At 39.6% G+C, this 27,078-nt stretch overlaps 1 protein-coding gene across 1 annotated transcript; it reads right to left on the minus strand.

Moving 5' to 3' along the window:
* Positions 1-337: 337 nt before the first annotated feature.
* On the minus strand, positions 338-21,887 carry NAPEPLD (N-acyl phosphatidylethanolamine phospholipase D). Its single transcript, XM_080364029.1, has 5 exons — positions 21,645-21,887; positions 10,264-10,576; positions 3,962-4,608; positions 2,794-2,908; positions 338-1,687 (listed from the first exon to the last, which is right to left on the minus strand). The coding sequence occupies exons 1-5, from the start codon at positions 21,851-21,853 to the stop codon at positions 1,562-1,564; spliced, it is 1,410 nt and encodes a 469-aa protein (XP_080220155.1). The 5' UTR covers positions 21,854-21,887; the 3' UTR covers positions 338-1,561.
* Between the last annotated feature and the right edge of the window lie 5,191 nt (positions 21,888-27,078).

A 27,078-nucleotide genomic window follows, 5' to 3' on the forward strand; every position in this document is an offset into this window, starting at 1 on the left:
TTATCTAAATTGTTACTGAAGTTATTGTGTAATTAACACTTTTAAACAAATTCTGGTGAATCCATCTAGACCGCACTAAAATTAACTTTTCAAATAAAGAAACCTTGATGTTTGTCAAATATGAATCCCAAAGGAATATAAGCCATTTTCTCTTACATACAAGTGTAATCCTCTGTTCCACAACCCCTCCTCAGCAGGAACGTGGACTAACTGATATTTGCCTCCTTTGGCTGTTCTTTGTTGGTCTTAAGATCTATAAGACTTTCAGGACTTGCCAATACAGATTTTTAAAAGATAACTGTCAACAGTTAAAAGATGACTTCAGTTCATTCCTAGCATGAAATCTCATGAACTGGTTTCAATTAGTTGCCAGAAGTTCACATCTTTAAGTTTCAGGGAAATAATGGGTCTTTATTTATCTTAATCAAGTATGAACATAAATGTAATGCACAGCAAGAGCAAAAAAAAAAAAGTACACACATCCCGAAGATCAAAACAAATCATGAACAATCAGTTATGAAGGAGAATAGCAACCCTTTTTATTGGCAACAACAGGCTTTAATTCTGTAAATTAGCATGGCAATTTCATACAGATATATTTAGCCGAGTTTTACAATACTGAACAATGTTGTAAGCTCTCATTCAACCTCATTCAACTTTAAAATTATAGGGAAGCTGTAAGAAAAAGAAACAAACAGCACAGCCCTTGCTTAAAACTTGTCACTTTAAAAAAAATACTTAACAGTAGGCTGAGTCAATGAAAAGACAATCTCTGTTAAGGGATTCTTCCATTTCATGTACTGCATTTGACAAGAAAGTAATTTTAGACACATTCAGGCCTAACTTAAAAATATTGACAAAACAATGAAATTGTGCAGATACTCTGGCCAGCAGTAAGTTTTACACATCAGTAATGCAATATTAAACTCTCTCTCTTTAAAAGGCACAATTCTTTAGATCATTGTAAAATCCAGCTTTTATGGTTCCTCAATATATGAAAATGAAGAAGCACTCAGTAAAATTATTATTTGACTGCGCCTGTGCTTTAACAACACAGCTGTATTGGAAGACTCCACCCCACAAATCAGACAGTGAAGCTGTCAAGGTACAGGGCATAACCTCAAGATTAATGACTGACACATGGGAGGTGACATTCTGACAATGGCTAATTCAAGTCAGCCATTAATTCCAAGAATATGTCCTGTGCTGAGGTTATTATTGCTGTTGCAGGTAAGATGAAGAGTTCAAAAAAACCAAACCAACAAACCCCATACTAATTGATCAGTGGTATACATAAGAGTTGAAACTGCAAGTTATTCCCAGACAATATTTTATATATTAACCAGTTGCTAGATCACCTCTCAAAATTTATAAACAATATAACCAGTAAAATTTATCATGAAAATGGGATGCAAGTTTTAGTTCTGCAGCTGACAAACCTGGCATCTAAAAATCCAATTCACTCAGAAAAGTCTACTTTGTAAGTACATCATATTAATAGTTGTAACATTAGTTGCTAGTTCAAATCAAACGAGGCTGACAAGGAACTGCTACTGTTTCATTATTCAAAGCCATCATTTGTACTCAAGTCCCGTGATTCTCCGTGGTTTAAGACAAAGAAGTCTTCTTTTTTCAAGCCGTATCTTTCAAGAGCTTCATTCAGCTTAACTGGAGGATCCAAGTAATACTGGAAGAATAAGAATAATATGAGGGACAATATACCGTCGCAACATTTGGGAGAAAAGAAAGCATATAACCATCATCCAAAATTCAGTCTTCTTCAATGCATTGAACTAATCTCCGAAGCAGAGGAAGGGTGAGCAGGGCAGCAGAGGCTGCTTCCCCTTGTTCAGTAAAACAAAGTTGTCAGCTTTACTGTTTAAAAACTAGTGCCATTTATTTCAGAGAGGTCCCCCTGGAGCTACTTCATGGTGTTTTTTGCATTTCAGAAAAGGCATCATGAGGGACAAATCATCAATTTTTTGGTGCTTCTAAATACGTGTTGGCATTTATACTGTGGGCACTAGTGACACCGCTTATTAGAGGCATCGGGGATAGAAAATGTTACATCTAAGAAAACCTGACACATCAGGTGAACATAGCTAATGGCATTAGGACTGAGCTGTAAGATAAAGTGGTGCAACTGATGCAAAGATAAAGTTGAAAACCAGCCACCAGACAAGGTATGTCAAAGGGGATGTAGGTAATTCCCTTTCACCGCATTTTAGTCACTGTTAAGGGACCTGGGTAACTTCCTTATAAGAACTGTGGACTTGGTGGGGGCTGGGAATAAAACAAATAAGAATAATAAAAAGTTGGCAACCCAGATTAACTCAATTTTTAATATTTTTGATGGTATTTAACTATGAATCAACTATTAAAAATGCTGTTCCGTTTATTTACTAGACAGACGTGATTAATAAATACTGTATTGACCTACAGGCATGCAGTCCTTACTGTCTCCAGGTGATGCACTGCTGAGCTTACTTTCATTATTGCCTACATCTCCCCACCTTTCATGTTCCTCAGCTTTCAGATATCAGAAATCCTCCATATTTGTTCCAGTAACTCAGTACTTTCAAATTAAGATTAACTGTGGAAATAATTTAGGTAATTGGTTATGAAAAGCTAAGTATTGTTTTTAACTTCGGTACGTATAGTAACAATGTGCACTCATACAAAGTTTACATTTTAAGTATGCATTTACAGATATGTAGGTTAAACTGCAAGAGCAAAGCTTCATGAACGATTGTGTACTCAGGGAATCTGAGCTCATGTAGTGCTGAAATTTACCTCATTTGCTAAAGCAAAGGTCCCCCAGTGAATGGCTACAGACTTCTTGGCTTGAACATCAATATGGATTCTTACTGCTTCTTCAGGATCCACATGCTGGTATTTCATAAACCATCTACCAAAATACAAAGTACATTTTCTGTATCAACTAATTCAGTCAAGATTTCTTCTTTACTTTCACTGGGTAAGTTGCATGTATATATATATATATATATATATATATGCTCACCTAATAAAATAATAATGGAGCATGTATGTCTGGACAACATACAGAACACTCAAAATCAACAAGGTGGAAGATACTGACATTCCCACAATATAGCAGTTAATGTATTTCACTCCTGTTTTCAAAACTTTTTTTTCCTTATCTATATTTTTAATAATATAAGGACATATTACTGATGCCTTAAGGCATTAAGGCCACAGATTTAAATCCATCCCTTAAAAGATTTCATGCTTGCAGCACACACCAGAGTGTGTGCTTCAAAGATAGCCTGAGGCAAGAGTGCTAAAGCAGAAGGGAGAACCTGGCAATTCTTGAAAGATATTGGATTTTTACCATGTTATTCTGATTCCTATCTTCCCTTCCCAGCCTATACATACTTTGCTTCCAGCGCTATATGAGTGTTATCATCTAAAAGTTTAGATACCTCATCTTAAGTAGGCTACAGATGCTTGAACAAACAGATCTTTCACACTCTATAAAGGAATCATCTTTCCAGATAAATTGCAAAACCAGCATAAAGACTGAAGCAAGAGGAAAACGCAGCAAATTGCATGTGTCTGAATGAGCTGGATTAAGTGATACTAGCTCAGAAAAAAAAGTAATTCCAGATTTTCACTCAACATTTTTCATGGCAGAAATTTTCATGGCAGTACAAATTCATCCTTGCTGTGCTTTAGGCTGAAGAAAAAGCTCTCCAAGAACACCACAGATACACAGGCAAGCATCCTAGACATTTCAGCTTCATCTTGCGATTGCCTGCCACATTTTTTTTGTCATTTAGCCATGTCCTTTTGCCTCAGCAATTCCCTTCTTTTGCCTCTGTATTCTATTGTATATTCTTAATAAAGTATATCTACAGTTTTCACTCCGTGTAATTTTTTTTTTTTTGTCATCAGTATATCATTTCATTTACACATGTTGATCAAACTTTGATTTTCGTACCTTGGCTCATAAGCTCCAATGGGGATGGCTGCAAGATCAAAAGGTCCAAACCGTTTACCTATCTGTTCAAAAGCAACACAATATCCAGTATCTCCTGAAAAGAAAAACCTATTCCAAGGTCCCAAGACAGACCAGCTGCCCCAAAGAACTTTGTTATCATCTGTCGCAGTCCTTTTGCACCAGTGTTGAGAAGGGGTGAAGACAAAAGTTACCGCATCGTGACCGGGGACGCAGTTCTCTTCCCACCAATCCAGTTCAATCACGTTCTCACAACCACATCTCTGCATCCAGTCCAAGAGCCCCAGAGGCACAAACCAGCGCAGCTCACTCCCAAAGCGCTCGTTTAAACTCCTGACAGTGTTGTAGTCCAAATGATCGTAATGGTTGTGGCTGATCACGACTGCATCGATTTTGGGGAGCTGCTCTACTGTGCACGGAGGCCCTCGGAAGCGCTTGGGACCCATCAGCTGAGTAGGGGAAGCTCGCTGGCTGAAGATTGGGTCAGTAAGAAATATTAATTCATCCATTTCCACCATAAGCGAGGCATGTCCCAGCCACGTGACTCGCATACCAGGTCCTGTCTTCCCAGCAAGTTCCGGCTTTTGAACAAAGTAAGGTTTTAACACTGGAAGCTCTTTATCGAGTTCCTAGCAAAAAAAGAACACAATAGGCATGAGAGATTTCAGAAAGTGCTTGGCCATGGAACAAAAACTGCGTACAAGACACAAATCCTTACAGTCCAGACTTGTGTTTTGACTATATTTTTAGGCAACCAGAGAACTACAACACAAACCGGATGCCTTTTTAATGACTAGTTTCCCAGTTACTTCCTCCTAATTTCACCTTAGGTTTTTGTAATGTTTTCACTTCTCTGTCAAGAGAGAAGAACAAGCCTGAGAGTATCCCATCAGGCCAGGAGACCTACTGACAGAGAACCAGAGTCTGAAAGTACTGCAGTGAAAGCACTGCAAGGCACTAACAGCATCGCAGGAAAGGCTTTGCAATCGGTTAGTCTTGTGACCTGGAAAAGAATATATATATATATATATTGCTACAATAGCAAATGCTCAGGTTTAGTTTGTGCAACTAAACGATGCACAAGTCCTAGCACAAATAAGCCGCAAACTCATAGATGAAAGAGAATGCCGTGTTCCCAACAGCATGCTGCACAAGCTCTGTCCTTTCAGCCTTCAGCAGCCTCTCTCTCTCTCCCCACCGCATATGGGGCAGCACACGGAGGTTAACCTCACTTGCCTCACGCCAGCTTTTACAATTCCCTCTTCCCATCCTGCCAATAATTCAACGAATGTTCATAAAACACGAACTAAAACTCATATCTTATTTTAAAGATGGACCTTAGGGCACTTAGCTATGCTTCTCATGATGTTTTATTGAAGCCTAGAAGGTAATTAAAGTTTAATTATTACTGAATAAATCACCATACTGATCTCCCTTTATGTTCAGGATGCAGCCCCATGAATGGCTTCAAATCAACCTAAATCCATACCTCTGTGTAACAAAGTTATGGAAACCTTCCCCCACCTCCCCTCTTGCTCCAGCGTGAATACTTATGCAGTCCCCACTCAGGTCTGATGGGTCAGAGAATCAATTCAGCTGAATATGAATCCAGATGAGGAGAACAGACAGCTTTCAGCCCGATCCGCTTCCAAATTTGACACTCTTGACAAGACTAACCTGGTAACCACAGATGTCCCAGCACTTCTGCTTCCCAGCCAAGTTCTCCCTGTCCCGGCCTGTCACTCAGCTTAGCCAGAGCTGGCCTCCCGCTCCCTCGAAAGCACAGCCGATGCTGTGACAGTGCAGGAGTTGAGGATTTCCCTTGCTAAAATGGTTCTGACAGCTTCAGGGAAGTTCCTTTCTGCATAATATTTTATTTATTTGGAGGGCATATATTGAGGAAAAAAAAAAAACAAATGCACACACTCACCTGCCTGCAGTTCTACTGTAAGTAATAAAATATTAATGAAATTGCTTTTTCTGAGAGCTAATGGACAAGACATGTCTATTGAAAAGGTTAATTACTGTCTCCAGGAACGAGAAATAGATAACCTTTTATAAAGCTGAATATAAGGTTAGTACTTAGAAAGTAATACAATCACTCCATTCAGACAAGAATAAATATGAGTATTAAACTGAGATAAACTGCTGCTTCTCCAAGAAAGCATCATCAATTTCTTACCTCTCTTTCATTCTTGGTATACAGAACGACACTGGCAGGAGAAATCTGAACCACAGAGTGTTATATTGTGACACTTGAATTAAAAACAAGAGTGGAAGATCCACAAAACATAATACTCGGAAATTAGGACAACTTGCCAAATCACATGTGGGTAAGTCAACAAATCAGATTGTGTCAAGGAAATTAAACTCTGATATGGAATTTAATAATTAATTGTCATAATGCAATTTACATCAGTAAGTACATTTTTTATGGAAAATGTTCTAAGTAGCTGTTTTTAAAGGTAGAGCACTCATTATTCTGAGAATACTAAATTAATCTATTTTTGCTGACATTTGACCCAAACTAGTTTTTAAAATTAGTATAATCTAATATTAACAAAGAATACTGAATGGATTAAGAACCAGCTAACTGGCAGATCTGAACAATGATTTCTTAACTGGAACTTCAACATATTGTACTGGTTTTGGCTGGGACAGAGCTGCTTTTCTTCCTAGCAGCTCAATAGGGTGCCATGTTTTAGATTTGTGACCAAAACAGTCTTGATCACAGCCTGATACTTTAGCTGTTGCTGAACAGTGCCCATACAGTGTCAAAACCCACGGGTTGGGCTGTATGAGAAGTTGGGAGGAGACCCAGGTGGGACAGACAACTCCCACTGACCACAAGGATATTCCATTCCATATGGCATCATGGTCATTATATATTTTGGGGGAAGAAGAAAGGGAAGGGATGTTCGGAGTGATGGCGTTTGTCTTGCCAAGTAACCATTGCCCAGGATGCAGCCCTGCTGTCCTGGAGATGACTGAACACCTGCCTGCCCATGGGAAGCAGTAAAGCAATTCCTTGTTTTCCTTTGCTTGTCTGCGCAGCTTTTGCTTAACCTGTTGCCTTGATCTCAATGCACGAGTTTTTGCACTTTTGCCCTTCCAGTTCTCTCCCCCATCCCACTGTGGGGGACTGAGTGAGCGGCTGCATGAGGCTGAACTGCCCACCAGCATAAAACCACAACACATGCACCATTGAAAGTTTTACAAGGATGTCACCGGGACTGACATTATTAAGTACTTCAAATAGATGATTTAAAGGTACAACTACCAACTATAAAATGCATTTGTAAAGGACACAGAGACAGTAAGTTTGATAAATAAAGAGTAGCACAGTTCAAGCAACTGGTCTCCTGATCTATTTAAATGAAATTCTGTGAACAAAAGTTCCAGGCAAACCAAGACCAAGATGGCAGTGAAACGTGGAAAGCTCTGACTCTGTATGAGACCTATGGGTTTGTGATAAACTGGCCTCTGATCCAAATCAGAGAGAATGAGATCAGAAATCAGGCATTTTGTTGAGCTATCATAGTAAATCACCCAAGAAAATAGCTAAAGAAATTACTTCTCAGTGCATGGGGTTTGTGTTTGTTTTTTTTTCTTTTTTCATATTTTTACAAGAGTACACTAAAATCCCCAGAATTACCTCTTAAAGCTATATGAAGTCATTACTCAAACAATAACATTTCAAACTAAAACACAAGTTCTATTGGTAGAATACTTCATATGGAATTCTTAAAGCTCATACAACAGGATAAAACAACATCACAAATGAAATACACAATCTTATGGAACTTTTATCCTGCTGTACTACATTTTGTTCTCTGACAGACTAACTAGAAACATAATACTACTACTACAAGAATTATAACAGATATTTGAAATATGGCATTAATGTCAAATCAGCTACCAACAGAAGGAAAACGTGCCTAGTATTGTCTTATCTTCATCACTGGAGCAATACAAAAATTCCTCCTGCTGTGCCACTTCCTCCCCTCCCATGTTTTTCTTTCCTTCCTAATGCAAAGCAAGAAGAAACACATGACGGGCTTTGGTAAGACAAGCTAATTAGATTAGGATCTTTGGCACTTACTGCATACTGGAATACCACTGGATTTTACAGAAATGAGAACAATCTAAATTGCTGATCCAACAACCAACAATTAAAGATATTCCAACAGCACAGAAAAAGTTATTAATAAAGCCTGTAATGATAATACAGTCTATGCATTCTGAATAATGATATAGGCTTGGTGTGAAGGCATGATTATAATACATATAGGTTTTACACAGTGAAGTACATTTCTGCATAATATGCGTTGGTTTTATTTCACATGTGCAAAGCACTTGGTACAGATAAACTGAACCTGCCCAGCATAGCAGGGTATCACTGGGCACACTCAACGTGGAGACAAGTCTGCTCGAAGGACAAGCTATCTAGCAGTGCCCTTACTCTGAATTTTAAACAAGCTCCAAAGTGCTTCACAGGTGGGTTTAGGTGTGGAGCAAACATAGCCAGAACAAGCATCAAAATGGCTGAGGACTGAGAAGTACATTTCATCGATTCCTATCTGGGTTTTTCTATTTCTGATTTACTTCGCTGAGTTCCTGAATAATTGCTGGCACTTAATTAAAAAATCACATAAGCAAAGCAATAAAATTAGTCCAAAATGAATCCCAACTGGGTCAGAGAGATAGCTTTGCAACTGGTAAAGTGTAGATTTCTTTGTAATCATCCTTTATTGCAGGGATAATCTGTAAATTAAAGGGAAGAGCTGCAGTTCTCCCTTGCCATCAAAGAGCTGTATATTCTGCACACCTCAGCGCTGCCTTCCAGGTGCTTCAGTCACTGACCAGGTTTCTGACCAGTCCTGGCAAGATACAAATCTGCTTGTACACACACGGAACAGGGCAGCAGCCAAAGGAAGTTGAAAACATCAAGGCCTGAACTTTACACAAATGTGGGCAAAGTATCATAATATGCAGCACACCGCCTAGAAAGCCGTACACACCAAAGCACAACCACTGCTGCTACTTCAAGGTGCAGATAATGTCTAGAAGCAGGACAGCAAATTTGAAACAATAAACTGTTGGAAGGGATCCCAAGACTGAAACAGGTTTTTTTGTGCTTCTTTCTGAAGTAAAATGATTGTTATACAACAACTTCAGCCAAGATTATTTATCCCTTAAACAAGTTTTGTGCCACATGTCCTTACAAAAATCCCCAAACTTCTGACCATCACGTGTTGAAATTAACACGGCTTTCCTGTTCATAAAGCTGATCAAATTCCTTCCTTCACAGGTAATTCACACAAAATAAAAATGAAAAGTGTAAGCTCTTCACTAAGTACTGTGAGACGTATAGCTCACACATACCTCCTTGGATGCTTACAAGCATTATTAACACCTATTTGTTCAAAAATGTTTTCGCTAGTTGTGTACTCTTCAGCACAGCTCTTCCCAAGTACACTCAACACAATACAAAATACACACACAAGTAATCCTGTCCAAATTGCAGCCATCCTAAAACTTCTTGAGGCCACAAAACCTGCAGCTTTCCACTACTCTTCATGGAAAAGAAACTTCTCTCAGGTTGCTTCCCCCACCTGCTTCTTTATATACAATATCTGATAGAAGCCATACACCAAGAACAAATAATGGTGCTTCCAAGTAAACTGACACTGTACCTTTAGTATTTTGGTAAAAATACTTGCTCAGGCTAGTTTTAACATATACTTATTTTTTTCTCCTGGTGTACTGAAACATAAAAGCATAGATTTGCAAATACTTCCCCAAGCAAATGAGAGCAACTATTTATTACATTTTTATGAATAAGATGTAACATATACAGTAAATAGCAGGCCGGGGGAAAAAAAAGGGCAACTTTTAAAATTAGATATGGCATAGCTATTCCATTCAATATGAATGATGTTAGTAGTATGCTTCCTAAGGCATCACCTATTAAAAAGGAAAGAATGTAGCTAATGGTTTATGACTGAGCTAGGGGACCTTTTTTGTTGGTTTTGTAGATATAAACCAAGCTGAATAAATCAAAGGGTGTGGGACTAACAGAAAGGAGAGAAAAGATTAAAGAGGAATAAAGTATTAACCCACCTTTTGAAAAAAATAAAGTGATAATAAAACTAGAAAAACAACACTTAGAAAAGTCTCCAAAAGATGTCTAGTAAGTATTAGTGAGAAATTATCCTATTTTATTGACTAAAGCAGAGGTAAAAGCAGTCTAAATCAGGAACAGAAAACATGCAAGTATTTACCTGTTTGGAGCATGGCACATTGCTGTTATTTTTTTCCATGAGGGACCATTTCAAAATATTTGGCAAGGTTGGCGGTTTCCATGTTGGCCACGGGTTGACAAATTTCCCATCTTTGCCTCTCTTTGATTTAGTTACATCCTCTTCTAGTCTGTAGTCCAGCCTGAAGCTTTTCCGGGAGGTCCTGGAAGAATCGCTGCCCCTGGAACCTCGACCTGAATTGTGACGTTTCCTCACCGCTTCTTTAGGGTACTGGTTACACGCAGTCAAAGGCTGCTCTTCATCCTTTTTCTTATCCATATCTTTTTGAGGAGAACTAAAACAAATTTTAAATTCATCAATCTTTTCTTGGACTAGCATCAATATTTGTAAGATTGAATCTTCTCACACACATCGGAAACAAGCCTGCCCTTCTCATTTTCTGATCTACTGTATTTTTTTCCTCAACAAAATATGTTTTTAAAACAGTTGCTATGACACAAAAGACTTCAAAAACATGCTGTGGCAAGTAGACAAGAGATCTCTTTGTAGTTCAGGCAGATTTTTACTCCCCAGTATGCACAGCTTCAGATACTAACACTATTATCTACCGACTGCAAGAGCGAGGGGGAAGGGTTCCTTAATTTACATTTTGGAAGAATAGCAAGTTCCTCCTGACGCTTATGACATTTAGTGCCTGATGTAATACGATCCTGTGAACTTGTCCAAGAGACACTGGAACTATACAGTGCCTTAGGAATTGCCTACAAAGTGACTTCATTTTGTAATAAGAGCAGCAGCCTCACATAGCATTAATAACACAGAACTTCTAATGACAAGATGCACATACATGCAGAAAAGTCAGAACAAAAAAGACAGTCCTATTTCCTATTTTGTCCAAAACACAGGAAAAGCTTATTGTAGCAACAGTAAAAGTAGCTGTTTCAAATACAATTTTGATACATGTTTAATTGAACTGACTAGTGAAAAGCCATTGGAACACCTCAAGTAAATCATGGCTACAATGTCTGTTCTTAATTCCACTGTGAAATATAGGAAAGTGAGAAAATAACTGAGAAAAGCTTATTTCTATAAAGTCACAACTCTGGCACATTTCTTAGAAAACTGCAAGGTCAATAGTCAGTCTCTTATTCCAAATTGCACTTCAGTGTTGCAGAGTTTAGGAATATGGAGTACTGTTGATTGCATTATAATCAAGGTAGATAACTCAAATATCCTTATTTATTTTATAAGTTGCTGAAGCAATTCAGTTGAAGGTAAATGCTTCAGTTTCTATACTTACTTTCAACGTTTCAGTTGAAGTAAATGTACTGTTCAGCCAGTTCACTCAAACATTTTCAAAGAACAGAATTAACCCAGAGTTTTCTTAGAAATTCCTTCCTAAACGAGATATTTTCTAAGTAGATGGGCATACATAATTCATTGTGCCCTCTGTAAGACTGTAATTACAGGAAAACAATATATTGTCATTGCAACACTACAGCTAAGATTCTACACACATATAAGAAGCGTTATCAAGCTGAACTCAAATGCATTTACTGGTGATGCTCTGACTTCAGATGCAGAGACCGTCCCTGCTGGTTCAGCACCAACCGATGATAATCAGAAAGTGGAGTGTCAGTTGCAAAGAGACAACAGTTGATAAATACGTGAAATTTTCTTAACAAAATAATCATTATTTTGCCATACAGTAGAGATGAAATCTTAAAACATCAAAATCCACTTCTGATAAAGAAGCATGAACAATATTCAGAAAACACTGCTGACAGAATTTTTTGATAAATAGTACCCTTGCTCATAACCTTGTTTTAATATAATTGCTTTGTTTCCCTGCAGTTTTACTGAAATACTCGAGCTATGTATTTTTCTATTTAGCAATAAGATACCACATCTGCATCATCATTTTAATTTAATTGATGATACTCTACTCCTTTCTACTAAACATTTACTGGAATCAGCCTTCAATGGAACAGCCACCCAACTTGCTCTATACCATTTTAAGCAGAAATACATGGTAACAAAAGAATCAGTGCCACAAAGAGGCAGACAGAATACCCCCCCAAAATTGTAATGGATATTTTAACTGTTACTTTAACTTAAGAGGGGTATTTTTTTTTTTTTATTCCTCAAAGAGTATTTTCAATGCCAAGTCAGCTTATTAATTTAGCAAAGCATGCAGACACAGCATAAAACATCTGCTCTTCTAGAAAGCATCATGAAAACAAATCACAAAAGTTTAATCAGATAGGTACTTAATTCCAGGAAATTCTTCTGTTAGCATCTTAGATGTCTGATTTTTAAATATATATAACTACTGTAATTATTGTTCCTACAAGACATTTTATATTATAAACTGGAGTGCCTAAGGTTTTATTTTTAAGCTTCTGCTTATCTATTCATTCATCTCTAAAATAGGTGAATTCTACTTTTGCTTAAATTTTCATATAAACCTTTGATCTTATTCTGAAAGTATAAAGCTCTTAGGGAAGTAGGGATCAACTATGCTGATTACACAAAGACAATGCCAAAGCATTTAAGGCACTGCAGGTATCTGTCTGCCAACATATTTTCCACATGATGCACATACATTACTTTCATTAGTATTCCATAAGCAACTGAAGGGATAAAAGACCTCAGTGCTCACGGAATACTTTAAACCCTTTTACATGCATAAGGGACACATTTACAAACAATTAACTAACGAAGTATTCCTAATGAACTGTAGATTCCTTTGAAGTATCGATCTTGCCAGTTCATTTCTGTTTCATTTAAGCCGGTAAAATATATTCTAGAATATTCATGGAATACAGTAAAAGAAATCTAATATTTCTTATTTTAAAAAATGGTAGAGGATCATACCTTGAAAGCCAGCAACCATTAGCTTAATATAAAACTCAACCACTTATCAGTCCATGTAGGTTCTTATCTTTTTGCAAAAGAAAGCCTCTATAGACAAGGAGATTTGGCAGGAATATTTTAAATATTAGAAAATACCCATGAGCTGATTCTTCATTTAGCTTTCCTGAATTCTCCCCCAAGAAAAATAATAGTTTGGCACTTGAGAAATAAATGTAAGCACTGGATTGCCAGGCAAATTATGAGTGATAGAGACACCAAAATCAAACTGGAGTACAGTTGTGCTCACTCGGGAGGAGAAGGAAGAAAGAGTCATGTCCTTGGTGAATATTTGTTATTGTAATGTTACACAAGAAATCTTACATTTTCCACACTTTTAAACAAAGAGGAAAACTATGATTCTGCTTAAAAAGATTAAATTGCTTTCTTAAGAAATGGGAACAGGGTGAGGTGACTCAACCGCAGACAAAGGCAAGTGGATTGCACTCATTGGTAAGAGGGGCCCAGGCAAGACGCAGCACAACCACTCTCAGAGATGCTTTACTGATCCAACTGAACTCAGAAAAGGAGATGGACCAAGACACACATGCCAAATCCACCAGGCCGGAAGGTTCTCTAGGCAGAGGGGAAGGATATCAGGGTCTGATGCTGAGGATGAAGCCTGACACGAACCACAATGCAGAGCTCACATAACTGGTTTTGCACCATGAAATACCAAGAGGCCCCTAGTAACCCACAAAGCACGAGAGAAGCTGCAGATCAGGCAGGACATGGCACGGAAAACACATGCCGTATGTGCCAGTAAACAGGTTTACACCTACAAACAAGATATAGCCCTTAGGACAACAGGTCAGGGGTCAATTATTTATTTTAGCATTGCTTAAATAACTGAAAACTTGGATGTAAATATTTTGGCTTTGAGTCTCCTGTTTATTTGGGAAAATAATGAGCATTTTAGTTAAACATTTTAATACTTTCTGCTTCAAAAGAAGGTTGGAAACAGGATACATAAACATTACAAGAAGCACTCTGACATTAAAAGGTTTCTTTTTAAATGGTCACACAGCAGAGCTTCGAGCCAGACCACTTTCACTTAATTTGAAGAAGAAATGCATTAATATAAAGCCTATTGTGTGAGTCTTCACCTCTTCCACCCAGTCTCCTCTGACATCCACTACTGCATAACTGAAATGGATGTAGTTCCCCCTACTAAGCACACAGCCATGCTACTAACTGTGAAGTCTCCAGAACAGATTTATCCTTCTTTTCTACACAGAAATGTGGTCCTTATTTCACAAATCCATAAGCCAGAAAGTTTACAAAAGAGTTATTATGAAGCTATGGTTTACTGGAACCCAACAACATCCACAAAACTTGACATCTACCTTACAAACATTCCGTCACATTCCAAATATCCTTAATTTTCTCTATTTTTGAATCAACAAGCTTGGTTCACTTGTAACCACTGTTTCTCTGTATAGACTACATCCAGACCTTGGCTGCCCTACATGTCACCTAAAAGGGATGGCACACAAATCCTCCTGAACTCATACCACTGCAGCCTTAGCAAAGCAAGAACATGAGTGTTCTGCAAGCCATCTACTGCTACACAACTTGGAAGTTTTCTTTCAACTCACGTACCTTTTATGGCTACAAAAAGCACACTTTTTGCCTTAAACTTAAAAACAAACAAACAAAAACCCACAAAAACCCAAACAATCAACCAAAACAAAATAACACACCAGCATTTCAGCGAAAAGGTAAGGAAGGTATTTGCAAACAACATAAGTGATATTCCAAAAAAAAAAAAAAGTCTCCCACACATTCAGTTATCAAACTACTGCCAACTAAGTTTTGGCTGTGCTTTTACTTTTCCTTCTGAAATTGTCACCTTTAATTAATGAACAGTTTGAGCCTGGAAAATTCTGAATGCATTTATACTTCTATGGTGCTTCTATGGTGCATTTATACTTCTATACTTCAGGCACTTCATCATACCACTGTAGCCTTATGAAAGCAAGAACCTGAGCTCTCTGCCAACTGTAAACTGCTATGCAACTCAGAAGTTTTCTTTCACTATACATATTTTTTATGACTGCAAAAGCAGTTGCAACTGCAATTATTACAGACACTCTTGGTCTTAGGACTTCACACAAAGATCTCTCAAGCTTCCAAGTAAGTGATCTATAAATACTTTTACTATAATATTTGATATTTCCCATTAAAAGTTGCAAGCAAGAACAAGAAGTGCAGAAATTTTCATCCAAGTTATGTGATATTTTAACAGCCAGCTTGGGATTCTCTGTGATGTCCTCTTTCCATATTTTCCAAACATACAAAAAGCAAAAACTCCATGCTTGTACAGCCTTCTTCCATTCTTGGATGCACCCATTTCACAGCACAGTTATAGGTTGCGAGCCCAGATGTTCTCAACAGATCTGTAAGTACCCAGACTACAGTGATCTTGTGTACTGTTCAAGAAGGATGAATAACTGAGTTGATAACAGAAATAGCTCTCTACATAAACAACCTCATAGAATTAGGATGAATCCTTAGCCATTCTTCTCTAGTTTTGAGAATCAAGAGTAAACAGCAAAGTTCTATTTAGACATAACAGAGAAAACAAATAGTTCTAAATAAAACAAAGGTGAAGCATTTACCCATGGTCATCTGTTGTTAGGCATATTCTTACAACAGCTGTATTACTTAAACAGCCACAACCATGAGTCAACCTATTTCTGCCCTCATTACTCCGCCAAGCTTGTCAAAACAAAGGTTTGTGTCCACATCCTGAATTAGTTCAAGAAACTGATCTAGTGATAGTCACTTTTTAGCTTCCCATCCCCTAGAGAAGCACTTCATTTTCACCTGCATCACCATGCAAGTGTTTATACCAACAAATCGGTTAGGACAGGGAAGGCTGAGAACAGGAATAGACTGTTGTAAACAAAAACTACTTATGCCAGTGCTGCTATAAAAAAAAAAAAAACAACCCACACACAAAACCAAACCAATCAACCAAACAAAAAACAACAACAAAAGAACACACAAAAAATCCCACCACAAACAAACAAAAAACCCCAACAACAACAAAACCAGTAATTCATTAAATATCCTCCATTTAGAATTCACTCCACATAACTCAGTCACATACACCACCAAGTTTAGGTTCAACAATTTCCCCTACCCTTGATATATTCCATTTTCAATTCATTCCCTGTCCAAAGTTTCATTCTAATTTATTAATAGTACTGATGCTGCTTAAACTCTCTGGCTGCCTCCTCTGAGGATGTTTCATACTATAACCAAGCAAATTCAAGAGCTACCTAGCACCCAAAAGGCAGCCCACTCCGTTACTAAACATTCCAACCTCTACTTTGCTGGTATTCATTAGGGGAACCAAACCAACAGAAAGTTATTTGTAGTCATAATGAGTGCCTATCACCTACATCCTTATATGCCTCGGGATACAAATGCAAATAGGCTTTACAGTCAAGTCCATCAGTAGCACCTGGAGCCAGCTATTTCTCAACCCCGAGTTAAATCTGATCAGCTACAGGCATTGTATCAACCACATCAAAATGTTTTTCCCAGAACTGGAACGGTGCGTAACCACTTTCCCTTTACTTCTACACACCCCAGCTGACTGTCCCCATCCAACATGAGCACTTTGTAGTCCCAAACTGTGTTTATGAATTGTATTTAATATTATAGAAGTTTTCTGTTACATGAATATTCTGTTTAGGTTATGATCCCCTATATGACAGCAGTTGTCCATAGGGGACATGCAAATTAACAGAGATGACAGACCCAGTAGGCAACTTCTTTAGCTACACATGCCTATTAAAATAAGTTATTTCCCATTCTACCTTCATATTTTACTGCAGTCTTGAATAAAATAATCCAAAAGTTGGCACGTGGTCATCACATGTAAAAGAGCAGCCTAGGCTATCATTATGATTAAGCACAAGAGCAGTGTAATTTGGTGCTGCTGCTGAAACAGTCACCAAAGGAAAGCAGGAGTCAGTTTTCCCTAGACCAGAATGGAAAGTGCTTTCCTTTGCTCTCCCTGAACAGCTCATTTCAGATGACTACTTCATATATAGGGAAGAATGTTGAAAACACAAGAGATGGAATTAAAGTCTTCTTACCTGCTCTGCAGGAATGAGGCAACATAGAGAAGTAAGGTCTGTGCTGTGTCACGGTATACAAGACAATAAAAGGACCACAAGTCAAACACAGACGATTTTTCAAATCAACAGAAAAAGATAACACATGCACACAGCTGGGCAGATAAATCCTGCACTCCAACAGCAGCAATAAGGTCCATGAGTGGCACTTCACACTTGCACAGAATTTCAACAAAGCTCTTCCAGAAGAGCAAACATGAAACTTGTACCAACCCAGCTACAGGATCGGGACCCCGGCATTAGTGTTCTGGCACCAGCTCCACTCCTGTACTTATGCAAACAAGAAGTTCATTAGTTTCAGTTTGTCTGCTGATGTGACCACAGTTAATAAGAGATGCAAACCTTTCCAGGACGGGGCTTACTCTTAGAAAAAACAACTAAACTTTAACAGTTAGCATTTCTAAACACATTTTAGCTACTCCCATGCATTAACAGCCTGTGTATCTTGGGTTGAGTATTTTAAATTATTATGTAATGTTGAAGCTGTTAGCACAGGTTTTTCTTAACTAAAATGAAGCTCGCACTCTGTCCCAAGGGTAAAGATTTCCTGTCTAACATCTTATGTCAATTAGATATGACTAAAAATAACCACTACTACACATAATGAAACTAAGACTCCACTTGAAAATACTATGGTAGAAATCTGATTTCCATTGTAGTATATGGCCAGAGAGGCAAGATAAGAAGTGTTTTCATAAAAGCGCATAGAAATCACGTTAAAAACTTGATCCATAGGATCCACATGGCAAAGCAGGATCTGAAGCAGCTCATTTATCATCAACTCTGGCACTTTCATGTCTGCAACTGCGCAACTGCTACCTCCACCTCATTTCCTAAGTCTTTTAATTTTCTTTTTCCTTTTCTCTCTGTGCCAGAAAGGAACAAACTCCTATGCAAACTTTCTCTTGTAGAGATTAATCCTTTAAAACCCTATAAAATCTCAGATGGCCAGGAAGTGCTGCAACGCCCAAGAGCTAAACTAGTTTTTAAGTTAATACAGAGTCACACCATTTTGTTTATATGCATGTACGCTTGTCTGTTTGATTCCGTCTCTTCAGTTCAAAGTCCAAGCACATAGGGCCCAACGTAATTTCTTCACAATATAAAAATACTTCCCTAAATTCTTTCTAAATCTACCTAGCTTTCAATATAAACTCAGCTTTTTATTGTCCCAACAACATTATCTCTCTCCCTATCTGTGTGTATTTATGTACACACACCACATAGATAATGGATTTTATAGAACTATTTATAACACTTGACTTCAAATGTATTGAAATCCAAACAAATCATTTCCGGGTCAGCCAAGATAAGGAAGTTAGAAGTGTTCCTTTGTTGAAAAGTATGTGTTTTTTGAGTATGACGGTTCAAAGACCATCTTTCACATGAGATAAGCTAGGAGGTCGTCAGCTTTTCCAAATATAAAAGTTTCAAATCTCCAAAACTTCATCCTGGAAAGCCAGAATACATAAGCAATACAGCACCTTTACAGTTCTTAAACTGAAAGACAACCAGTAAAAGTAATCACAAGTAGTAGAACACCAGACACAGCAAAACATAAATATCCAAGGGAAGTGGAAACATTACAAAACACTGACACTTTTCATGACAATCCTTTTTCTTGTATATAACCAGCTTTCTACTGTATCCCGGTGACTCTAGATTATGTCTCTTCACGTACTCTAAATGAAATACAAAGTGCTTTGATTGTTAGTCAACAACAAAAGTGTTAATATTAAAAATTGTTTGGGCTGCTGTGGTTTTTTTTCTTCTTTTGGAAGAGTCAAGGCACATTTCCAACACAAGTGTGAGCCATCTACTAATTTTCTAGGCACCACTCTATATATGTAGGCGTTTTAAGGAGACAAAGTGTTTCATTTAAACGCACCTAAACAGACATACATAAACAACTTGTTATTGCCACAATCTCATTATTAGAAACAGCTGAACCTCACTGAAACTCTTCCTCAAAAAACAATCCACAGCATGGGAGATTTCAGCCTAAACAACCTAAACTACTTCCAAACATTATAAGCAATAAAATCCGAAATCTTATCATAAGCCTTACCCAGCAGACAGTAGCACTACCAGCTCCGACCATGGCAACAGGTCTTATCCAAGAAAAATCTCTTGATATACATCTTGATATACATTCCTTACCACTTGACTTTTCACTCACACATCTTGTCAAACTTTGTTTTTCACAGTGAGAACATAGTGGCAGCAGAGTCTCCATAGCGTCACTGTAATGACCAATTCTCTTTGCTGAAACAGCTCTGTGAGCTTTTTCTGCTTTGGTGCAGTTGCATTTTATTGAAATCCAAATCATCCCTTCTTTGTACAGCTGCTAAATACTAAGATATTACATATAAACAGTAAATAACATGCAATTTCTTTCACAGATTTTCTAAGTATTCAAACCAAGTGCAACATCTGGTTTACAGAAAAGTTGTTTTTACTCAAAGCTGCATTTAGATACAACATGACCAAGTGTTTTTACCATGGTCCTGGCTCTGAGCATATCAGAAGCAGGACCCTGATTACAGGTCTAGCCAGCATACTGCAAGCTACACACAGCAATTGATGGAAAAAAACAATGAAAAGTGCAATCAGGAAGGGACACATAGATGTGACCAAAGGAAAAAAATAATTTCACAGCAGGTGTTCCATATAAAGGCACTAACTAATATGGCAGCATTAGCATTTTTCTCATCATAGACAAAAGAATCACCTTCCCATTTGCAGAAAATAATGTAAAATCTATTTCTGAATGGAGAATTACTGGGTTTGGTTCAATCTTGATCTTATACAGGCTGAGGAAATAGCTGATTTCTGCTGAGGTAATTCCTCAAGTCTCCTTAGTTACTACAAGTGAACTAAAAAAATAATTAAATGGACTGCTTCTTTTTAAAAAGAAGCACATCTCTCTTGATTTGGGCCAAGCTGAAACCAAATTAGCTGTTATTTACATTTGAACAGTCATCTCTTGCTTCCTCCTCTCCTGAATGTGTCCTCTCCATCACAGCGAGTGAATCAGACTGGGCTTTCCAGTCTCCAGGTATTCAAAATTCTCCTTATCTTTTTATAACAGGTATTTCCATTTCAGATAATTTGGGGCATTTTGAAGGCAACTGTTGCAATAATTCTTGCATTAGGAATATAAAAATCTTGTTTCTTCTTGTCTTCCTGAAATCTTACCTATAAAATGAATGGGGCTTCCTACTTTATTAACTGATAAAGCTGCTACTGTGAACTAAAAAATACATCATCCTTTTCAAGGGTCTGTTGCCAGAAAACACGAATGATTTTCCTGTCACTAGCTTTAATTTGTTATGTCGCTTTCATCAGTGTGGTTTGATAAATAAAGAAAAAATACTTCGGTACAAACGGTACTTTCATTTAAAACTGAAAACCTGCTTCAAAATCGCCATTTAGGAAATAGAAGACTAAGAAACCGTGGTCATCACTAGAAAAACTATATCTGCAGAAGTTTAATATGAGCTTAACTACATGCTGTCACGACAGTCAACACACACTTTCCCTGAATCCTTATCAGAGATAATTGCCGATCATTGAGATTATTTGACTGAACTAATTGCATCAAACGACCTGGTTAAAACCTTCCACTCCGCATTTACGTGATACGATGCAAGAAAAACTCTCACGATAAACATCTGTCCGCGCCGCCTCTTCAAAGAAAAACATTCAGTAAACGGTCAATACCATGAAGCGCATTTTTTACAGGCGATTATATAACTTGTTTCTTCCCCAGCGCTACTGCAGCATATTTTATTGTCAATTTACGGGAAACGAAAACGCTGGGAGGGCGGGGGGGAGGAAGGACTTTTCCTTCCAGCGTTTCTTTCCCCAGTGGGACAGGATTTCCCCGTCCCGGCTGGGTCGGGGTTTATCACTGAACCACCGCGGCACCTGCTTCCCGGAAAGGGCCCCCGCGCCCCGGCGGGCCGGGCTGCCCAGCTCCCCTCGGCCGGCAGCCGGGGCTCGGCGGCCCCGCGCCCCTCGCCCACCGCCTCAACTTTTCTTTTCCGAGCGGACACCCGCACTCGCTCGGCCCGGCTCCGCTCCCCGCCGCGGCTCAGCCCGCGCTCCCCGCCGCACTCACCCCGCGGGACCGCGGCACCGTGTGCCCGGCGAGCCCCGCTGCCGCGCCGGAGCAGGTGCGCAGCGCCGCTCCCGTGCCCCGGCCGCCAGCCGGTGCCTGTGCCCCGGCCGCGCGGGAGCCGCCGCTCCGCTCGCTCCCTCCCTCCCTGCCCAGAGGAAGGCGCGGGGGGAGCGACCCCCGCTCCCGAGCGCTGCTGCCGCCGGGGAGCCACTCACCTCCCGGGCTGCTGCTGCCCCTGAGGAGTCTCGTCCTCCTCCTCCTCCTCCTCCTTCTCCATGGTGCCGCTCCACCCCCTCCGCGGCGGCTCCGCGACTCTCCAGCAGGAGCCGTTGAACAGCTGCGGTTTCCCACCTGACCAGCCCGGCGCGGAGGGCAGCGCGGCAAGCTGCAGGCAGCAGCTCCACAGCGCCCTGCTCCGCACCATGGCGCCCAGCCGGGCCGGGCCCGCGGGCTCCTCAGCAAGATGGCGGCGGGGGGGCCGGCCCTGAGGGGCCCGCTGGCGCGTCACTGGAGGCCAGAGAGCTCGTCGGCCCCGGGGAAAGGGGAGCGCTTGGTTCTGCCCTTGTTCGGCTCCGACGGTGGGTAAACGCCGCCCGCAGTCCCACTTGGGAGTGCGGGCGGGCTCAGTCCACCTAGTGCTGCACGGAGAAGTTTCCTAGACTGGGTTTTCTCAGGAACCCGCAGCGGCACCGGCGCCCACGGGAGGCACCGGCACCGGCGCCCACGGGAGGTACCGGCACCGGCGCCCACGGGAGGTACCGGCACCGGCGCCGGCGGGGGATGCGTGTCCCGTGGAGCCGGGCAGGGCCCCCCCGCAGGGCAGCCCCGCTCGCAGGCCCCGGGGTCCCCATGGACATTTCCCCTACCGTAGAAATTCAAACTCATGCCCAAGCCTTAAAGAAGTTAAAACTCCGAAGTTAAAGGAAGTTAAACTTATGCCCAAGTTTCTTCACGTGATGGATTTCAGCCATCGCCTCACACCGTGTTCACGCCCGTGAGTTCACACGGGACTCCGGCCCACGGGATGGGAGGTGAGGGATTCTGAGGCACCCAGTCCTGAGAAATTAGGTTCTAAGACATAAGTATGTATTTTTTTAATCTTTCCTTACCTCCTTAAGCACATAATACAATGGAAGGTGAAAGACAAAGCTATGCATCTGCGATATTAAAAAAAAAAAAATATGTATTTAGCAGCAATATGAAATCTAGGACTATTTGGACCTCCCGTAACACAGTCGTGTGCATTTTATCTTGAAGATCAGGAACTGATGTCCAGTTTACTAGTGAAGAAATCTCACCTATGTTCAGAGGCTAAGGTTCTCAAGGTAGGTCTTGGAAGGCCAGGAACATGAGCCTTACTCTTCTTATCATTCATCTGTCATTCTCTTAGTCTCTGTAAGGTAGAGGAAGGATACTGCCACCAAATTATCTTGTTCTGTACGAAGAAGACAGGTATGTATTGTTTGCTTATGGTGAGGCAAATTTGCTGACCTTTGCCAGTGGAAAATCCTGATTTATTTCTGTCTTCTGGCTATTTTCACCGGACATTTCCTGATAATTTCATCACTATCAGTATGTCTAATGCTAAACTGGGCTTGTAGTTGCAATTATTTTTACTCATATGTTATTAAACACAAATCTACAGCGATTGATTTAAGTTATTTTTACTGTTATTTTATGGAATCTAAGACCTACTAAATGAGTTAGATGATATGGCTCCTCTCTATAGCTCTGATCAATGCCCATTAGTAGTTAGTAATAATTAGTGCCTATGTATAGAAATTTGTGCGAGCAGCAAGGTCAGTGCCTCCAAGCTGGTAGTAGCTGATTGCCAATAATAGCAGATTTAGGATGCTCATCCTACACTTCATCTGAGTATCTTCTGGTAGGCCGACCTGCCTCCACGTGTCATTTGCAAGTAGTTTTTATGTTACCAGTGCTGCAAAAGCCACAGTTCGGGAGGCTTTGCTTTAGTAAATGTATTTTGTCTGTACTACAAATATACACGTCAACATTTGGAGGCTGAAAGTAAAGACAGCTGGTGTCTGTGCAGCATGCAGTTTTCAGTTCAAAAGGCGAACATCTCTTTTCTGGTGTAACAACTAGTGAAGAATTATGTGGTTGGTTGTGTAATTTTGGACACTGCTGGAAGTTTATATCAGCACCTGTTACCTACTCTGCCACACCAGTGTGCACAACATGAAAAAGTTCAGCTTCAGAATTGCCCTTCAACAGAACTAGAATTTTAAATTAGTTTCCTGTTGCAGTATTCCCATGAGCCAACTAAGATCTCAGTCTAGTCCTGTCACTTCGGTAGGTTTTGATCGTTCAATGTCTGATGCACACAAATGCATTTAAACTGGGGAAAAGTCCCAGTGGGACATCTGTGCTCATACAGTTGTGTAAACCCAGAACAGAGACCTCTCTGACTCATAGTACAGCCCAGACGTGCTAATGTGCTTAGAGGACTGACGTTAGGATCCTGCAGGAGCTGGAGGCCAGAAGTTCCTAACAGATGGAAAGGTTCCAGCCATCTGTGCATTAGGTAAGAGTTTTTTTGCTTGGCACCTAGTCCTAAGAAAGGGAGTTTTAATAAGTGTATTTTCTTCAGTGGCATGCATTCCTGGCATTTTTACTACTCATACTGTCTATATATATTGTCCACTATATATGGAAATGAAAAAGATTTGGGAACTTCTTTGTACTGCAGAGAGGCACGGATACGGAGGAATAACAAAGTGGGGTTATTTGGGGGCCACAGAATCATAATCATAGTGCATTTTATTTTCTCACAGTGAAATTTAACAGCTGGAACAGAATCATTTTTTATTGAAGAAGTTTTTGGGATATACCATTTCATTAGTCACTTGGAAGGATAAGGTCCTTAATGTAGCTTAATCTGCTTAATGCAACAACCTATATCTTAATTAGAATCGCACAGTTAGTATTTCATGAATTGTATCCGCAGTGGTGTCTTTCCCTTGGAGACGGCGTATGCATTATTCATGGACCCGACAGCTCAACTAACTTGATTATAAAACTTTTCTTGATGAAGTGTTTAACCTCCTGTGCAACCAAAGTTTGACAGTATTTTGTTTAGATCTCTAAAGTGTAGAATTAATATCTTTTTCACAAATTTTACTTGAGTTGGTTGACATAAGCTGTGTCAGAGCAAGATACTCATTGTCTTGAGCACGATCTAAAGTAGGAAAAAATGACATTTCTGATAGTTAAAATTTTTATAGCTTTACAACTGAGCTGGTTTGACTTTATTAGAAATCCTCCTAGATAAGAAGATAAAAAATGTTGTACCATCTCTTGCTCCATCTTAGAATATCCAGTCATAGTCCAAAATCTCTTTAGTCTTAGTCTTGCTGTGTACTAGGCAATGTTTACTGTTATAATGCGGATGCAGTTTATCACAGAAACAAACAAACAAACAAAAAACCCCCAGAGTTTTTGGAAGAGTTTGTGCTGGATCTCTAAGTGAAATAAACTATCTTAGCAAAGAAGTTTTTCACCCCTCTAATATTAGCTACATTGAAATTTTTACTATAATATAATTTTTTCACCAAAATAAATTTTACTACCCTAGTAAAAGTCTTTTTGATAATATTGGCCCATATCAGGATGTAATCAAAAACCCAACCCAGCCCTCTAACTGTAGTGTGGAGAGGAAACCACCCTGATGGTATCTACACTGTTTTGGAGAGAAGTTAAGGCAGAGAAGTTATTTGGCACCTGTTGCAGGCAGAGGCAAGCAGAGTTTCAAATCATCTTGGATGCTAAGTTACCCTGTAAAAGAGAGTTATGCAACCAGCTATTATAATATATTTAGATATATATATATAGGTTTGAAATGCTTCACAGTAATGTTTAATCAAAACATTAAATTGCCTTAGTTACAAAATTGGTATATCATGAATATACAATACTTTAATGAAAGGACTATAATGTCATGTTTACCATTACAAATCCAAACCTCTTACATGATAAAGAATTTGACAGTCTTTGGGGCTGCAGAGAAGGAACTTAAGAACTACGGTTAAAACAAACTAGAATGTGCTTCTAAATATTATGTGAAATACTCTCTGATGCCTAGTTGGTATTTCTTTAAGCTAGGGGACAAAACTGGGGGCGGCAATAAACTGACACCACAACAGAAACATTTGGCTGTGTTATGCTAGTAAGGGGCCAGGAGTGTTCTCCAGCCCCAGCACCAAATTGTGCAGCACATCTATTTTCATACATTCCCAGCCCTGAAGAGCAGGTGCTGCATGGAAAGTGCTGCCAGACGTCTCCCCTGGCTCATGCTGGTCCCTGACACACACGTGGGCACTAGAATGCCAGTTGGCATGAGCCAAAACTCAGGTACCAACTTTGCTAGAGAATTAGTGGTTATTAAAGTGTGGCAATGTGCAGACCCATGTGTTCCAGTTTACTGAAACTCATCTAGCCTTAGACAACACCTGGTTTTGAGATTTAACCATGGATCTCAGGGGAAATTAAAGTTGTTACCTTTGTTTCCAAAACCAGTGAAGCTTGGCAGTGCCCTTATGAACAAGCACTACCATGAGATGATGCTGTCACAGTCAGTACCTGATAATGTAATATTGCATAACATTTTACAAAATTACTGTCATTAAAATTTATTTAGGAGATTCAATTACAGCATCTAAAGGGCCTGATCATATTCCTTTGTGAGTGGCACTGTGCAGAAAGAAAAATCTTTGCCCTTTGGCAATTGAATTTGTAATTGGGCATGAGATACTGTGACAGGTTTAATAAACAGGAAAAAGATATTCTGGATGTACAAAGGAGAAAAAAAACCAATATGTAGGATAGCTCCTAAGACGGTTAGGTTGTTATGAGTGCCTTGACTTTTAGTTGCAAATTAAAATTTGTAGAACATTGTGTTGCTTTCATTGCAGACAAGATAATGAGAAACTCTTTCTGTCTAAATGCATTACTGAAAAGTGTCCCTCTAACATTTTAGAGTTATACTAAAATGGATCAAGTTTATGACCATCTTTTATTTAAGGCACCATTGCTAATGGATAGTGCCATGGCTTGGATGTGAACACTGGCAGTTGCTATGATCTTAACTATACCCTCTAGTTTAATTTCTGATATAACCAGATTGCTGTCTGTATATGTTATGAACCTTATTCTCATGCCATTTATATCTCTGTGGTTTCATTTTTTTGTGGCTCTAAGAAGTATTTGGCCCTAGCTCTGTGATTTTGTTCATCACAGGGCCAAGTGGGTTACTGTGAGGCAGATACGTGTCATCTTACAAGCCCAGGGCTGGGTCTCAGTGGGTCTGTAAGATGATCTGGCTGCTTTCATGGCTGTGAACATAACCCTTCAGCAGGGAGTGCCCATTGTGAGTCCACTGGAATGCAGGAGGAAAATTCATCCTGCCCAGACACAGCTTACTTGTTTGGCGTACGGTCAGCCTGCAAAATGAGAGGGCTACTATGCTGAAAGTACTGTAAAGTGCTCAGAGAGGGACAAGGTGCAAGCGTGTAGAAAGGGAAAGAGGTATGAGAGCATGGAAGAATATACCCTTAAGTAATTTGTGGTGGAAATATGCTGGCTGGGGATGTTCCCGACTGTGCACATCTGCAGAAGGAATACCTAGACTGC

This window comes from Nesoenas mayeri, assembly GCF_963082525.1.
Source record: "Nesoenas mayeri genome assembly, chromosome: 1".
Classification (NCBI taxonomy): domain Eukaryota; kingdom Metazoa; phylum Chordata; class Aves; order Columbiformes; family Columbidae; genus Nesoenas; species Nesoenas mayeri.